This window comes from Sapajus apella, unplaced genomic scaffold (genome assembly GCF_009761245.1).
Source record: "Sapajus apella isolate SASKATOON/1434 unplaced genomic scaffold, GSC_monkey_1.0 scaffold148, whole genome shotgun sequence".
In the NCBI taxonomy this organism is placed as follows: Eukaryota; Metazoa; Chordata; class Mammalia; order Primates; family Cebidae; genus Sapajus; species Sapajus apella.
The window spans coordinates 285,600-303,853 of record NW_022437088.1 but is presented as its reverse complement, the minus strand read 5'-3'; the positions used below and the strand labels follow the sequence as shown (position 1 = coordinate 303,853).

The following is an 18,254-nucleotide window of genomic DNA, read 5'->3' as shown; positions in this document are numbered from 1 at the left end:
ACAATGAGGATATGTTCTAAGAAATATGTCATCAGGGCTCTCTTCTAGTGGCCCACCCTCCCTTCTCCCCCTCCCTCCCCTCCCCACCCCCTTCCCCTTTCAAAAAAAAAAAAAAAAAAAAAAAAAAAAAAAAAAAAAAAAAGGAAGTATGTTATCAGGTGATTTCATTGTTATGAAAATATAATAAAGTGTCTAAAGTGTCCTTACATAAACCTACATGGTATAGCCTACTATACACCTAGGCTATTTAGTATAGCCTATTGCTCCTAGGCTACAAATCTATACAGCACAGCATGGTACTGAATACTGCAGGCAACTGTAACACAATGGTAAGTATTGTGTATCTGAATATAGAAAAGGTAATACATTGCAGTATGTTATAACAGCTATGACATCACTAAATGATAGGAAGGAATTCTTCAGCTCCATTATAATCTTATGGGATCATTGTTGTATACACAGTCCAATGTTGACTGAAACATGTTGCACATGACTGTAGTTAAGGGTGAGGTTTCAAAGCTAATCAGTAAGCTACTGATTGAGCAAGCAAGACCAAATAAGTATAGATGTGAGGAGAGACGTGGTGGTTGGCAGATAATACAAAAGACGGTTTGGAAAATTAGAAAAAAATAATAGGGGGCTGGGTGCGACAGCTCACTCCTGTAATCTCAGCACTTTGGGAGGCTGAGGTGGGCAGGTCACCTGAGGTCAGGAGTTCAAGACCAGCCTGGCCAACATGGTGAAACCCATCTCTACTAAAAAAATAAAACAAAAAATTAGCTGGCTGTGGTGGTGGGCACCTGTAATCCCACCTACTCTGGAGGCTGAGGCAAGAGAGTCGCTTGAACCCGGAAGGTAGAGGTTGCAGTGAGCCGAGATTGTGCCATTGCACTCTACCCTAGGACAGAACAAAACTCTGGCTCAAAAAAAAAAAAAGAAGAACAGGGAAAATAGGAATGTTATTGGTTTGTTTTCTGGTTAGATTCTTTTTTTGGGGGGGAGTTGTGCTCTGTTGCCAGGCTGGAGTGTAGTGGCACGATCTCGGCTCACTGCAATCTCTGCCTCCCAGGTTCAAGTGATTCTCCTCCCTCAGCCTCCCAAGTAGCTGGGATTACAGGCACATGGCCACCTACACTCAGCTAATTTTTGTATTTTTAGTAGAGATGGGGTTTCACCATGTTGGCCAGGATGGTCTTGATCTCCTGACTTTGTGACCTGCCCACCTTGGCTTCCCAAAGTGCTGGGATTACAGGGGTGTGCCACTGTACCCGGTCCTGGTTAGATTATTTCTTTTTTTTTTTTTTTTTTTTTTGAGACGGGGTTTCGCTCTTGTTACCCAGGCTGGAGTGCAATGGCGCGATCTCGGCTCACCGCAACCTCCGCCTCCTGGGTTCAGGCAATTCTCCTGCCTCAGCCTCCTGAGCAGCTGGGACTACAGGCACGCGCCACCATGCCCAGCTAATTTTTTGTATTTTTAGTAGAGACGGGGTTTCACCATGTTGACCAGGATGGTCTCGATCTCTTGACCTCGTGATCCACCCGCCTCGGCCTCCCAAAGTGCTGGGATTACAGGCTTGAGCCACCGCGCCCGGCCTGGTTAGATTATTTCTAAGTTCAGGGTGATAGCTATAAATTCTGGCAGGACCACTAAAAGAAGACTCAATGATGAGGAGCTCAGCCAGGGTTTTATCAGAACAAACAGATGAATGGATGGTCAAAATCTTTATGGAATGAATGATACAACATAGTTGGCACACTGTTCTCAACAATTTGAAAGAAAAAATACACAGGAAAAAGCCAGAAAATGAAAATAACAATCGTTATTTTCTGGAGAGTGGAGTAATATATGTAATTCTTTTCCTCTTAATGTTTCTAATTTTTTTTTTTTTTGAGACACGGTCTCTATCACTTAGGCTGGAGTGCAGCGACACAGTCAGCTCACTGTAACCTCAAACTCATGGGCTCAAATGATCCTCCTGCCTTGGACTACCAAAGTGCTAAGATTGCATGTGTGAGCCACCACGATGTTTATATAATAAACACCACTACCACAAATTTTATATCATCATGTTTTCCATTTTTAATGCAGGCATAAAAAGAAAAAGCTGAAGTATTTTCTGTGAAGGTTCTTCTTTTACAGGCATGTTCTCAATGAGAGAGAGAAAAAAAGGAGTTGTTCTTGCTTCTCAAAATTATGGGTGTGAAAGACAAAACAAAACAAAAACCTACAGATGTGGGGCTTGCCAGCAAAGATTAAACAGAGGAAAGAGAAAAGAGGAAAGGTGTAACATTGTAATCAACAATTTTCAGAGATACAGTCTACGTGAGAAAATGTACTTATGCTGTTCAAATGTCCCAAATAAAGACAGAGATTTCCATAGTTTGGGATGAAATTTGGATGAAGAATCAGAGAGCTATGTGAATTTCATGCATGAACCAGATTGTCCTAACGTGCAGTGTTAAGAAAGGAAGGAGACTCACCGAGAAATCTCTTTTGGGAGTGAGCTTCTTGGGGAAGTGATCAAAAGCATAGGGTTTGGTGCAGACAGGATAGCGGTTCCGGTGGATCTTGTAAAACAGGTGTGCTGACTTGTCGAGCCGATAATCACAGATGTACACATCTTGCTCCTTTACTCCTTTGGGTCTCCCTATGGGTCCAACCAGTGTTAAGGAATCCCATTTCCCCATTGCTCCCCCTGAGCTGCCCAATGACCCCATACACACCATTGAGAGAGCAGCTAGTCCCTTAAAACCTACATAGTAGCTATTTAGAGAGGTAGAACAACTAAGTATTTGGTTGTTGCAGGACAAAGAGTTCCCAGACACTAGTGTCAACAAAGGAAAAAATAAATATAACTTGATGGAGCTGAAAAAGACAGTATTTAAATAAAAAAGAAAAAAATATTTATATAATAGCAGAATGGATGGAAATAAATCAGGAATGTATACTGAGAGCTGCAGCAATGAGTGACAAAGTATTTTGAGGGAAAAACAGAGCAGATTATGAAGGAATTACAAGAAAAGAATGGAGGTATAAATTTGAGGGAAGCACATTTATAAATTAACACTTTTTTTTTTTTTTTTGAGACAGAGTCTTGCTCTGTGGCCAGGCTGGAGGGCAGTGGCGTGATCTCGGCTCACTGCAACCTCTGCCTCTGAATTATTTTCTGTGACGGTTCTTCTTTTACAGGTGTGTTCTCAATGAGAGAGAGAGGAAAAAAAGGTTCCCAGGTTCAAGCAATTCTCTTGCCCTGACCTCCCGGGTAGCTGGAATTACAGGTGTGCACATCCATAACACATCCAGCTAATTTTTGTATTTTTAGTAGAGACGGGGTTTCACCATGTTGGCCAGGATGGTCTCCAACTCCTGACCTCCTGATCCGCCCACCTTGGCCTCCCAAAGTGCTGGGATTACAGGCATGAGCCACCATGCCTGGCTGTAAATGAACACTTTTTCACTGAGACAAGGAGGACTTATCAGTATCACAGAGCTGCAAGCAGTCTGTCAGTTTTGGAATGGAATACATATTCTTTTAGAATATTTTGCTATGATTCTTAGAGAACGGGCTAGACTACTGAACTCTGCTAATAATGATAAATAACATATATTGAGCTTTTACTCTAAGCCATAAACTGGGCTGAATGCTTTTTAGATTATTTTATACAATCTTTAAAAAACTCTTTAAAACAGATACTAATCCTTATTTTCAATGGGAAACCGATACTTAGATTAAGTAAATTCCCCAAGGGAACACAGATAAAATGTCGTGGAGCTGGAATTTGAAATTAATACACGGTATTAACAAAATTAACTAAATTTAATAAAAAGGAATGAACATTTACTGAGTGCTAAGCACTAGGTAAAAGAAAAGAAAAAATATAGTATACCTCTCTGAAGTTTCATAGCTAGCCTGGGAGAATCTTTCATCATATACAGACAATAAGAATGGGGTGGGCAATGAACAGGAGATACGAGGTCATTTTTTTTTTTGAGGCAGGGTCTCACTCTGTTGCCCAGGTTGCAGTGCACTGGTACAATCCTGGCTCACTACAATCCTCCCAGGCTCAGCAATCCTCACAGTAGCTGGGGGCTACAGGCCTGTGCCACCAGGCCAGCTACAGAGACAGGGTTTCACCATATTGGGCAGGCTGGTCGCCAACTCCTGGGGTCAAGTGATCTGCCCACCTTGGCCTCCCACAGTGCTGGGATTACTGGCATGAGCCACTGCACTTGGCCAAGGTCTAGGTTATTTTTTAACTAGGCCAGATCACTTACCTTTACAATACGTATAAAGGTCCAACACACAACAGGTCCCCACTACAGCCTCCAAGGGAATGATCTCATAGAGTGGCACCCGAAACAGTTCATTATGATAGAACCGACGGGATGGAGAGTGGTGTGTTTCATGGGGACGGAAATAATGGTGACCAAAGGCAAACCGTTCCTCTCTGAAAAAAGGAAAAGTGAGAAGGGAGTGGTTTAGTTGATTAGCAAGATCCTGGTGAATATTCAGCTCTGCTGGCTCACTACGGCTGGAAGAAAAAGACAGGACCTCAGCACATACTTTTCATTCTTCCAAAGCTTTTCAATGCGAAAGATGTCAAGTTTATCTCGGTTAATGTGAGATAACAGTCGATAGGACTGACGGACTGGGTGGCCATCAGGGGTGCGTCGACTGTCCCTCATCAAATACACACAGTCACCTAGGAAGATACAGAACACAGAATAAAGATAAGATGATTCATGTGTAGATTCTGTTAGGCATCTGTTTATCTGACCCAGGGTCTACATAGAGTTCATAATCTGAAACAGTATAAATACAGAGAGCTAAAGGCAGCAGTATAACTGACGATAATCAATTCTAGACTATGATAACAACAAAAGGGAGGTCTTCCATTTCTTGAGCTTCCTACCTGTTTTTCCCAGTCTTAAAATTAACTTTATAACACGTTTATCATTTCAAATTAGTATTATTTAGTGGAGAGGTGATACATATAAGCACAGGGACTAGAGGATATAAAAATTTATATTCTATTGCTATTAAAGGCCGTATGGAGACAATGACTATTATGGAGACAGCAGAGACTTCCTACTATTCAGAAAGGTCAGCTCTGACAAGTAGGATTAGCTCCTGTGTACGTACCCTGACGAAGCAGCAAGTCATCTCGGAGCAAACAGATGAAGTAGACACAGCCAGGTTGTGCATAGTGGGGCCGAGGGATCATGGGAACCTCCTGATAGAAGCAGAAAGCCAATTTATAAGGGCTGGAATTACTACATTCAGCCTACTTATTTCTCTTCAGGAGAGAAAAGGAACTAAACCCTAGAATTCTCAATCAATCAAGATTTACTGTTTTGTCATTTCAATATACCGGAGATATACAAAAAAGATGAAAGCAACTAGAGTTGTTAAACCTGGAAAAGTGAAGGTAGAGGACAAAACCGACAGGCTAAGTATCTCAATCTACATTTTATGAAGCACTAATTGTGTAGTTCCTCTATGTATTCTAGGGGCCATATGAAAATGTGTGAAGGGAGGCTTTAATTATTACAATGATTGGGGTATGCTACTGGTACTTAGTGCTCAGGGTCCAAGAAAGCCAAAACATTCTGAAATGCATCCCTCACAACAAGAACTATTCACCTAAACATGACAAGAGCAACAATGTTAAGCAATACTGCCTAAATCTCTTCTTTTTTAGAAGTTACTTGCCCAAAATCACACATATAAACATAGCAGAGCCAAGCCAAAAACCACTTAATGACTCAGGCAAGTCACTCACCCACCCTTTCTCCTGCCAAGTGTGTCTAACATTAACCTTTGTTGATTCTGAGTCCAGTGCTCTTTTCATTTAAACCACTGTCCACATAATGTTAAATCAAATAAATAACATTAAGGGTACCAAGTTCTGGATTTTGTAAGCTATTCCTTTCATGGACATCTGATAGTGTTTATTAAAAACCTTAGTTTTGGGGGCTGGGCACAGTGGATCATGACTGTAATCCCAGAACTTCGGGAGGGTTGAGGTGGGTAGATCACAAGGTCAGGAGATAGAGACCATCCTGGCCAACATGGTAAAATCCCAACTCTACTAAAAATACAAAAATTAGCTGGGTGTTGTGGCGTGTGCCTATAGTCCCAGCTACTCGGGAGGCTGAGGCAGGAGAAGCGCTTGAACCTAGGTGGTGGAGGTTGAAGTGAGCCAGGATCACGCCACTGCACTCCAGCCTGGAGACAGGGTGAGATTCTGTTTCAAATAAAACACAAAACAAAACAAAACACCAAACCCTTAGTTTTGGCTGAGTGTGCTGGCTCATGCTTGTAATCCCAGCACTTTGGGAGGCTGAGGAGGGTGGCTCACCTGAGGTCAGGAGTTCAAGACCAGCCTGGCCAACATGGCAAAACCCCGTCTCTACTAAAAATACAAAAATCCTTTTGATTTGAGTAGGCAAAAAAAAAAAAAATTAGCCAGGTGTGGTGGCCAGTGCCTGTAAACCCAGCTACTCGGGAGGCTGAAGAAGGAGAATCACTTGAACCGCCTGAACCTGGTGTGGGGAGACTGCAGTGAGTCGAGATCACACCACTTCACTCTAGCCTGTACAAAAGAGCAAAACTCTGGCTCAAAAACAAACAAACAAAAAAACAACCCCCAGCCCCACAAAAAAACAAAAAAAAAACAAAAAACAAAAAAAAAACCGCTTAGTTTTTTGTTGTTATATTTTTTGAGACAGAGTCTCACTCTGTCACCAGGCTAGAGTGCAGTGGCTCAATCTCGGCTGACTGCAACCTCTCCCTCCTAGGTTCAAGCAATTCTCCTGCCTCAGTCTCCCAAGTAGCTGGGACTATAGGTGTGTGCCACCAGCTGATTTTTGTATTTTTAGTAGAGATGGGGTTTTACCATGTTGGCCAAGATGGTCTCAATCTCTTGACCTCATGATCTGCCTGCCTTGGCCTCCAAAACTGCTGGGATTACAGGCGTGAGTCACCGTGCCTGGCTTTTTTCTTTTTTTAGAGACAGAGTCTTGCTCTGTTGCCCAGGCTGGAGTGCAGTGGCACAATCTCAGCTCAGTGAAATCTCCACCTCTCAGGTTCTAGGAATTCTCCTGCCTCAGTCTCCCAAGCAGCTAGGACTACAGGCACATACCACCATGCTCGGCTACTGTTTTTTTTGTATTTTAGTAGAGATGGGGTTCCACCGTGTTGCCCAGGCTGGTCTCGAACACCTGAACTCAGGGAATCCCCCTGCCTCGGCCCCCCAAAGTGCTAGGATTACAGGCGTGAGCCACTGTGCCCGGCCAAAAACCCTAGTTTTATATATGCCATTCCTTCCACAGATTTCTTTTTTTTTTTTTTTTGTTTCTGAAAAGCTGTAATCCTTCCACAGGTTTCTAAGTATTTTATTTTCCCTTTGATCATACTCCTGAAATAGGGAAGAACAGAAATATACCCTTAATGTAAAGTTTAAGAAACCAAGGTCACAATTTATAAAAGGAAATTCTGCAAAGCAAGAGCAAGACAAGTAAGATACCATGGGCTACTTCTACTACTTATAGATCAGAGTTTTATCAGAAGGCAGCTTACCCTGTCCACGGGCCTTGGGTCACACTGCTCACAAAGGTAGTGCTCCACATCTGAGTTCACTCCCATACAATCACAGTGCTGCCACACCTGTAGAAAAATATACAGTTTGGGGGGATATGGAGGCTATGCCTTATTGACAGTGTCCTGGGAGCCCAGAATAAAAAAATAATGAGTCAGGGTAAAGTAAAAGAGGAACTAAGGGATAACTGGGTGAATGAGAAATTAGAGATAAATGGTAAAATAGGAGGAAAACAGAATAATGACTTTTCTGAACAAAAGTATACAGATTGATTCATAATCTACAGATCTGGACAAATAAAATGGGGAGACAGAGACAGAATAGGAAAACAAATGAATATACTACCAAACGATTACTAAGTAATTCAAGTCAATGATATGGCTACTCTGACAGGCTTTACAGCTACAAAATGTTTTTATGTATCCCTGTCTAACTTTATCCTCCCAACAATCCTACGTGTTACAGCCACTTTACACATAAAGTCATGTATTCACCTATATTAGTGGGGACACTAGGGCTCAACTCCAGGCCTTGACTCCTTCATCAGGAGCCCTACATATATTAACATATTTCACTGTATTAGAGGAATCATGTTAATAGAGTATACTATCACACTACTAATGTTTTAAAAGACAAAGCACTATATGAAATACTGTCATTATGCTGGGCGTGGTGGCTCATGCCTATAAACCCAGCACTTTAGGAGGCTGGGGCGGCTGGATCATGAGGTCAAGAGAGCCAGACCATCCTGGCCAACATGGTGAAACCCAGTCTCTTAAACAAAATAAAGAACTAGGCTGAGTGCAGTGGCTCATGCTTTGGGAGGCTGAGGCAGGCAGATCACCTGAGGTCGTGAGTTTGAGAGCAGCCTGACCAATATGGAGAAACCCCGTCTCTACTACTAAAAATACAAAATTAGCAGGGCGTGGTGGCACAAAATAATCCCAGCTACTTGGGAGGCTGAGGCAGGAGAATCACTTGAATCCGGGAGGTGGAGGTTGTGATGAGCCGAGATTGTGCCATTGCACTCCAGCCTAGGCAATAAGAGTGAAACTCCGTCTCAAAAAGAAAAAAAGAAAAAGAAGTACTGTCATTCTCCTTGATATAGATTATGTGAGAAGTGTACACTGGAAAGTGGGCAGAAAAGGAAAGAGCCAGGTGTGGTGGCTCACACCTACAATCCCAACACTGGGAGGCCGAGGTGGGTGAATCACTTAAGCTTAGGAGTTTGAGACCAGCCTGGTGAAGATGATGAAACCCCATCTTTACAAAAAGTACAAAAAATTAGCCAGGCATGGTGGCGCACGCCTTTGATCCCAGCTACTCGAGAGGCTGAGGTGGGAGACAGAGGTTGCAGTGAGCTGAGATCATGCCACTGCACTCCAGCCTAGGCAACAGAGCAAGACTTTATCTTATAAATAAAACAATAAAACAAGAAGGGAGGAGAGAAAAAGGAGGGAAGGATTAAGTGAAAGAAAGAGAGATAAAAGGAGAAAGATAATATGGCAAACAGAGAAGCCTAACATAAACCATGGCTAAGTAATAGTTCATAAAAAGCCTTTCAAGCCAATCCAAAAAAGCTATGGTCACCATGTTCATTAGGACCAAGCTTCTGCTTCATTTCCTGACCCTCACCATGCACTTGTCACACTGGATCATGAGACCTTCATCCTTGTAGAGGCCACAGATACAGCGAATAACATCGTCGTCCTTCTCATGCCCATTCTCCTTTTCAGAGACTGAGGTCTCACTGCTGTCTGCCTCACTTGCTGTCTCTCCCACAATCTCATCAATTTGGGCTGATGCCTCATGCCGGGCATTGTAATAGGCCTTTCGTAGACGGCAAACATCTCTCCCAATTGGGGATTTACGCCCGTAGTACTTCTGAAAAAAGCAAAGAAAAAAATCACGTTTAGTCCTCTCATTTTTACCTGAAGAGGCAGCATGATTTTCTTTACCCTCCAATTTTGGTTAACAGTTTCAACAGTATGAAATACAAGGCAGACAGTTGGGAACAACTTAAACTGAACTAAAATGAATTCAAGTTAGAATGTGCATGTTATTTTTCCATTTGCTCAACTGATCTGTCATTCAACTCCTGTCACAGGCCTTACTGTCCACAAGATCAAATGCACAGAGATCATAAAATATGAATTAATATCACAAGCATAATGTAGTGGAGAGGTTCAATATATACCTTTGTCTTGTGGATATCTGTGACAGGTCTACAGGTGTCAAATCTATGTGGAAGCTGGATTTCAGTAGAAAGAATGTTACAATGCAAAATTGCTCTAATTCTTCTCCTGCTTGTCTATTTTTCTTTCTCATTTTGTCTTTCAACTTCTATTATTCCTTTATATAAGTAGGCTCTTTTGTCTTCCAAATACCTCTCTAAGCTATGTCAAAATTACTGAATAATTTTCTCTCTTCCATGTACCATACAATAGTCCATCCTGCCTTTTAATTCAGTTCAAGGTCACCTTTTCTCCAGTGAGCTTCACCTATTCTGTAACTTATCACTGTGGTATTCCTCAATTCCATCTGCAAGATATATTACTGTCTAGGGACCATGGCTCATGCCTGTAATCCCAGCACTTTGGGAGGCCGAGGTGGGCAGATCACAAGGTCAGGAGTTCGAGACCAGCCTGGTCAATATGGTGAAACCCCATCTCTACTAAAAATACAAAAATTAGCCGGGCGCGGTGGCTCACGCCTGTAATCCCAGCACTTTGGGAGGCCGATGTGGGTGGATCACGAGGACAAGAGATCGAGACCATCCTGGTCAACATGGTGAAACCCCATCTCTACTAAAAATACAAAAAATTAGCTGGGCATGGTGGCGCGTGCCTGTAGTCCCGGCTACTCGGGAGGCTGAGGCAGGAGAATTGCCTGAACCCAGGAGGCGGAGGTTGCGGTGAGCCAAGATCGCGCCATTGCACTCCAGCCTGGGTAACAAGAGCGAAACTCCGTCTCAAAAAAAACAACAAAAAAAACAACAAAAAAACCCAAAAAAAACCAACTAGCTGGGCGTGATATTATGTGCCTCTAATTCCAGCTACTTGGGAGGCTGAGGGAGGAGAATCACTTGAACCCAGGAGGTGCGGGTTGCAGTGAGCTGAGATCACAACACTGCACTTCAGCCTGGGTGATAGAGTGAGACTCGGTCTCAAAAAAAAAAAAAAAAAAAAAAAAAAAAAAAGACATATTTCTAACATTTACCTACACATATTTCTGCATATTGCACATGTACTTATTTTCTTGAGAAGAGAAACTAGAGATACTACTTAAATGTATTAAAATATCTATATAATGCCATCATAAAGGTTTGATACTAGTTTTTTACAATCTAGTCATATCAATGTCTTCATATATAGCCTTCAATAATATTTAGTATACAGTAACACATACCCCAAGGGTACTAATAAAAATGACTACCTTTTTCAACCAGAAATATGGTTAATAGAAGAGGGAAAAAATCTTAAACTTCTAGAGTAATTCTCTTCAGAACAAACTTGTGAAATCTGTCTGAAGTCAGTGAATAATACCTCAGCATTCCGAAAGACTTTGAGCATGTCAGCATCAAAAGCTTCCACTGTCTTATAGTAACCAGTGAGGATCTGCTTCTCTATGGTGATAAGATCTAGGGGATCAGAGATCTTCTCATAATAATCAGCATTCCTGGAACACAAAACCAGGGTGTCAATCTGGCACACTTAGCACTTTTTAAAAACTCAGATGATTCCCACAAATGTGAACCTACTTTTTCTTTGGGGGAAGGTTCAAAAGTGGAGCTGCCAGTGCTTGCCGGGAAGTATCTGCAAAAGAATGTGAGGTTTAGTAGAAAGACTCCACCATACAAGGGAGGCAAGCATCTCCTAACTGGAAGAGTAGAATCCCTCAAATTAAAAGTGAGAGGAAAATCCAAGTCTTTTTTTTTTTTTTTTTTTTTTTTTTTTTTTTTTTTTTGAGACGGAGTCTCACTCTTGTTGCCCAGGCAGGAGTGCAATGGCACGATCTCGGCTTGCTGCAACTTCTGCCTCCCAGGTTCAAGCAATTCTCCTGCCTCAGCCTCCCAAGGAGCTGGGATTACAGGCGTGTACCACCACGCCCGGCTAATTTTTGTATTTTTAAGAGACAAGGTTTCACCATGTTGGCCGGGCTGGTCTCGAACTCCTGACCTCAGGTGATCTGCCTGCCTTGGCCTCCCAAAGTGCTGAGATTACAGGCGTGAGCCACCACGCCCGGCCAAATATCCAAGTCTTTTTAAGGCCTGTGAAAAATCCACTTTTTCAGAAATGTAGGTAAAGGCAGGGATCAAATGATAGTTCTAAGATTGCCTAGGATATGAAAGATATATCTGCTTGAAATGTAGCACGCTGTTAGTTGGGTAATGAGAAGAACTTCCTATGAAGAATAAGAGATGAGAACTTATTGAGGGTAATCTATTTAGGGCAAATTACTACTCAACCTCAACAAATCTTTTTTTTTTTTTTGAGACGGAGTCTTGCTCTGTTGCCAGGCTGGAATGAAGTGGTATGATCTCGGTTCACTACAAACCCCGCTTCCTGGGTTCAAGAGATTCTCCTGCCTCAGCCTCCTGAGTAGCTGGGACTACAGGTGCACACCACCATGCCCAGGTAATTTTTGTATTTTTAGTAGAGATGGGTCTTTACCATGTTGGCCAGTATGGTCTTGATCTCTTGACCTTGCAATCCACCGGTCTCGACCTCCCAAAGGACTGACATTATAGGCAAGAGCCACCATGCCTGGCCAAATCTTGTAATAGCAAAAAGAACATCTTACCCAAAAAGTGTTTTCTAGTTCTTATTAACTGCCCTTAATTAATATTAATTTATTTGGCCAGGACGGGGCCCGGTTGCTCATGCCTGTAATCCCAGCACTTTAATCCCAGCACTTTGGGAGGCCGAGGCAGGCGCATCACGAGGTCAGAAGATCAAGACCATCCCAGCTAACATGGAGAAACCCTGTCTCTACTAAAAATACAAAAAATTTGCTGGGTGTGGTGGCACACACCTGTAATCCTGTAATTCCAGCTACTCAGGAGGCTGAGGCAGGAAAGTCACTTGAACCTGGGAGGCAGAGGTTGCAGTGAGCCGAGATCGCACCACTACACTCCAGTCTGGGTGACACAGCGAGACTCTGTCTCAAAAAAAAAGAAATAGTTTGGTTGGGCGTGGTGGCTCACACCTGTAATCTCAGCACTTTGAGAGGTTGAGGCAGGCAGATAACTTGAGGTCAGAAGTTCGAGTATGACCTGGTTAACATGGTAAAAAGGCATCTCTCCACCAAAAAATAAAAAAATTTGCCTGGCATAGTGGCACATGCCTGTAGTCCCAGCTACTCAGGAGGCTGAGGTGGGAGAATTGCTTGAACCCAGGAGGCAGAGGTTGCAGTGAGCCAAGATTGTGCCACTGAACTCCAGCCTGGGTGACAGACTGAGACTCTGCCTAAAAACAAAAAAAAAAAAAAAGAAAAATTAATATTACTCTGTTGGGTATGGATCCAACTGAATTCCAGATATTAAATAATTTAGTACTGTATTGTGAATATTTTCTAGAATTAATTTTTCTTTAACAGTTACTCTGTATTATGAAAATGGAATTCATGTTGAGGGGCCACTTCTCATTTGCTACCATACTTAATTTCTGGCAATTTCACTAGAGAGTGAAAGAGCCTGTGTTTCATGCTCATAATGCAGTGACATGGTAGATATACTTACTGCAGTTTCATGTTAGGTCAGATGAGCCTACTTGAGAATGCAGGACAGACAAGGTGGCTCATGCTTATAATCCCAAAACTTTGGGAGGTTGAGGCAGGAGGATCAATTGAGGCCAGGAGTCTAAGACCAGCCTGGGCAACATAGCGAGACCCCCCATCTCAAAAAAAAAAAAAAAAAAAAAGGGAATGCAGAGAGTGTGATTTTTTTGGGGAATGTAAATGGAATACGTGCCTCAAAATTCAAAACTTTACATCTTACATCTTAGGGCAGTTTGGTCCCCTTTATATAAGGGCAGTTTTCCTCTTTATATCCTTAGGTTAACAAAACTGCAAAAAGCCACTATAATATCGAAGATAATCAAGAGACAGAGAAAGAAACGAAAAAGAAAAGAAATGGCCATGAGCAGTGGGTCACACCTGTAATCCAAGCACTTTGGGAGGCCTAGACAGAAGGATCACTTGAGCCTAGGCATCTGAAACTAGCCTGGGCAATATAGCAAGATTCCATCTCTACTTATTAAAATAAATAAAAAAAAGAACAAATTTGAAAGCGCTTATAGTCACCTTTATAAGAGATGATACCATCACAGATTTCTTTGAAGATCTGGGCGAGGCGGGCTGCCCGAGCCACTTCAATATTTTCCTCTGCAGCTGCCAACCGTCTTGTTCGAACAGATCGAGCTGTCTGCAGGGCAGAGAACTGGGTCATGAAGACATCTGGAAGAATAAAGTGAAAATTAAGTTGCAGGAAATGAGGAGCTCTACATGGCTTTATCTTTCCCAATGGATTCCTGCCATTTGCTCTATTTTCCCCTGAAGTGATTAAGTAGATTAGTGTTCTATCTTCTGTAAAGAAAAATCAGGATACATTGGAATTTATTGGAGATGAAATGCTGCAAGAGGGACCTTAGCTTAGTGCTCAAATACAGTACAGTATAGTAGCTATAAGTCCGGGCTCCAAAATCAATCTATTGGTATCTGAATTCTGGCTTCCCTACTTATTAGCTGTGTGATCTTGGGCAAGTTATTTAACCTGTGTCTCAGCTTCTCAAAAGTCAAATGGGAATAATGGTAGTACTTCCCTCATGAGGAAATAATGCAGGTTAAATAAAACAGTGCCTTTAATGTGTTTAGCTCAGTGCCTGACATGTAAGTAATGATACCTGTTATCAGAAGTAGTAAACTAGTTAGGATATAAGTTCAAAGAATTTATGCCAATCAAATCATTGAAAGGATATATGATCCTGCACCAATTTTTTTAATCTATCTAGTTAGCATTCAGCATATCCCTCACACATCACACAGAATACTTCTACCTTTTGAGGGGAAGAAGGAAAGGATAAAAAAAGAGCATGATCTTTTGAACACTCGGTTTTCAATTAGAAAGGATGCTTGGACATGCTAGTTTCTCTGCTTTCAGTCTCTTCTGGATAATATCTGAACTCAGGAGTGCTGTTGTATTATTCATGCATGAAGGTTAGAAAAAGGAAATCTGATGTTTTTTGAGTATAGTACTAATCTGAATGTGAGGAAAAAAAAAAGGTCTTTAAATTTATACTGACACTATCCGCCTCCCACCCCAATTTCCCCAGTGCATTTGGTATCACTATTTGCTCTGTCTGCAAGTTATTTTCAAGGTAGTAAGTAACAAAGAGGGCCCACTATCTATCTGATGCCTAATGACTATTTCAGACTATAGGTCATGTTTGAAAGGCTATAGAAGGAGGTTTCTTTCTATTCCCTAAAGAGAGGATAGCTGAAGAACTGGGATGAACAGGTTATTACTAATTAATGTACACATATTTGGATCCTAACTTTTCTGGGCAATACTAAAAGGAGTTGTTAAATAGATTATCTGATGGAAAGCAACTAAAATAAATTAATAGAAATGTTTTGGCCAGGCATGGTGGCTCAGGTCTGTAATCCCAGCACTCTGGGAGGCTGAGGTGGGTGAATCACCTGAGGTCAGGAGTTTGAGATCAGCCTGGCCAACATGGTGAAACCCTGTCTCTAGGAAAAACACAAAAATTAGGCTGGGGGCAGCACGTTGGGAGGCTGAGGTGAGCGAATAATGAAATCAGGAGTTCAAGACCAGCCTGGCCAACATGGTGAAACCCCTCTCTACTAAAAATACAAAAAACTAGCTGGGCATGGTGGCAGGCGCCTGTAATCCCAGTTACTCGGGAGGCTATGGCAAGATAATCTCTTGAACTCAAGAGGTGGAGGTTGCAGTGAGCCGAGATTATGCCACTGTACTCCAGCCTGGGCGACAGTGCAAGACTCTGTTTCAAAAAAATCCAAAAAATATAAAAATTAGTCAGGCATGGTGGCGGGCGTCTGTAATCCCACCAGCTACTCGGGAGGCTGAGGCAGGAGAATTGCTTGAACCTGGGAGGCGGAGGTTGGTTGCAGTGAGCCAAGATCGCACCATTGCACTCCAGCCTGGGCAACAAGAGCAAAATTCCATCTCAAACAAAGAAATGTTTCAAATGCTTTACCAGACTTGATATTCCCATCATCTCGGCAGATCCCATTCCAACGGGTATATAATGACGCTGAGTGAATATTATCACTGGTGTGCTTTACTTCCTCCTGTTTTTGACGAATCTTCTCCCAGTTTCGGACCAAGAATACATGATGCTTTAATACAAAGTTCCTGTAAGGAAGGAAAAAAACTTCCTTTATTCATTAATTCAATGAGCATTTACTACATGTCTACCCTATGTAAGCCATTGTTAGATGATATATGTGAAGTGAGCTGTTGTAGAGAATCATATGGGCAAAGTATTATTTAATTTTGAATCTTGAATTTTTTCACATTACACAAAACATGTACTATTTACATATAGCTGACAAATAACAATCAAAGGCTGCAGAGCTGGCAAGTGAAATAGCCTGACCAGAGGGGAGAGATTTATATGTATAAATTCTAAATACAGTTGCCAAGATAAAGTAGGGTCTTAGGATCAGCTATAACAAGGAGAACTGGACTGGCAAATAAAGGCAAAGATATGTAAGATGAATAGGCACTGGGCAAACTATGTTAGGTGCAGTGCTGCCACATGGTTCCCTAAACTTACTATTAATTTTTGAGATGGAGCCTTGCCATCTCGGCTCACTGCAACCTCTGCCTCCCAGGTTCAAGGGATTCTCCTGCCTCAGCCTCCCGAGTAGCTGGGATTACAGGCACCTGCCACCATGCCCAGCTAATTCTTGTACTTTTAGTAGAGACAGGGTTTCCCCACGTTGGCGAGGCTGGTGACCTCAGGTGATCCCGTCTTAGGCTCCCAAAGTGCTGGGATTACGCGCCTGGCCCTTCTTCCCTAAATTTAAATGAGTTATGTGTATCTTGACTGATCCTATACAATTTTGATGATTCCATTATTCAATTTTCACGACAGCACATATGTAAATACATGTGATCTTGGGTAAGTCTCAAGCTGTGTCTCAATTCTCACTAAAATTGAGATTAGACTAATTTTCTAGTTCCTGCACATTGGATGCCCCTAGTAGACATTATAAACTACTGACACCTGGGTTCCACCTCCGCAAATTCTGATTTAAATGGTCTAGGGTGTGGCATGAGCCTTGGGGGTTTTTCAAAGCTCCCAATGCTAATGGGCAGCCAAAGTAGAGAACTGGAGTGGTTTTTCTGAAATTGACAATTTATATGACTCAAAGGGAAACAGAATGAAAGGGACTAAAATTATATAACGATTATAAACAAAAATAAACTTTTAACAAACAGAACATACTTACTTTGTTTACTTCTGAAAGGGACAACTCTTACCTGAATACAGGGAACAGCAGAAATTACCACTAAAGATCCTTTCTATTGCTCTGTTAAAATGTCAACAAAGCAGGCATACTTTTTTTTTTTTTGAGATGGAGTTTTGCTCTTGTTGCCCAGGCTGAAGTACAATGGCGTGATCTCTGTTCACTGAAACCTCCGCCTTCCAGGTTCAAGCAGTTCTCCTGCCTCAGACTCCTGAGTAGCTGGGATTACAGGCATGCTCGACCACATTTGGCTAATTTTGTATTTTTGGTAGAGACAAGGTTTCTCCATGTTAGTCAGGCTGGTTTCAAATTCCCAACCTCAGGTGATCTGCCTGCACTGGCCTCTCAAAATGCTGGGATTACAGACATGAGCTACCGCGACAGGCCAAAGCAGGTATTCTTAATCTTTTCCCTGCCATGGATTCCTTTGACAGTCTAGTGAAGTCTATGGAACCATTCTCTAAACAATTATTTTAAAATTACTTCAAAAAATTTAAATTGTTTAAAATTTGGGATTGGGCACAGTAGCTCACACCTGTAATCCTAGTACTTTGGGGGGGTGAGGTGGGAGAATCATTTGAAGTCAGGAGTTTGAGACCAGCCTGTCCAACACGGTGAAACCCCATCTTTACTAAAAATACAAAAATTAGCCAGGTGTGGTGGTGCATGCCTGTAATCTCAGCTACTTGGGAGGCTGAGGCAGGAGAATAGCTTGAACTGGGAGGCAGAGATTGCAGTGAGCCAATGTCGTGTCATTGCACTGCAGCCTGGGGGACAACAGTGAAACTCCATCTCAAAAAAATAAATATATAAAAATAAATAAAAATTTTGAATGATGTTTAATATGCAGGATTAAAAGAAAACAAAATATACTAAATTCATGCCCATACCAAAACACTAACTTTGAGAGTTTAGAAACATAAAATAATGTTTTATTTTTCCTTTTCCTTTTTTTTGAGACGGAGTCTTGCTCTGTCACCAGGCTGGAGTGCAGTGGCGATCTAGGCTCACTGTAACCTCTGCTTCCTGGGTTCAAGTGATTCTCCTACCTCAGCCTCCTGAGTAGCTGGGACTACAGGTACCTGCCATCACACCTGGCTAATTTTTGTGTTTTTAGTAGAGACAGGGTTTCACCA

General features: G+C 42.0%; 1 protein-coding gene across 3 annotated transcripts in view; it reads right to left on the bottom strand.

The window, feature by feature from the left end:
* ASH1L (ASH1 like histone lysine methyltransferase) overlaps nucleotides 1-18,254 on the bottom strand; it is a 245,358-nt gene that overhangs the window by 4,622 nt on the left and 222,482 nt on the right. For all 3 annotated transcript variants that reach the window (XM_032264961.1, XM_032264963.1, XM_032264962.1), the window contains 10 exons: nucleotides 15,840-15,997; nucleotides 13,906-14,058; nucleotides 11,363-11,417; nucleotides 11,148-11,280; nucleotides 9,238-9,486; nucleotides 7,584-7,670; nucleotides 5,145-5,235; nucleotides 4,566-4,704; nucleotides 4,277-4,449; nucleotides 2,482-2,648 (listed from right to left, as the gene is read on the bottom strand). In XM_032264961.1, coding sequence (XP_032120852.1) covers nucleotides 2,482-2,648; nucleotides 4,277-4,449; nucleotides 4,566-4,704; nucleotides 5,145-5,235; nucleotides 7,584-7,670; nucleotides 9,238-9,486; nucleotides 11,148-11,280; nucleotides 11,363-11,417; nucleotides 13,906-14,058; nucleotides 15,840-15,997 — 1,405 coding nt within the window. The remainder of the gene's footprint in view (nucleotides 1-2,481; nucleotides 2,649-4,276; nucleotides 4,450-4,565; nucleotides 4,705-5,144; nucleotides 5,236-7,583; nucleotides 7,671-9,237; nucleotides 9,487-11,147; nucleotides 11,281-11,362; nucleotides 11,418-13,905; nucleotides 14,059-15,839; nucleotides 15,998-18,254) is intronic.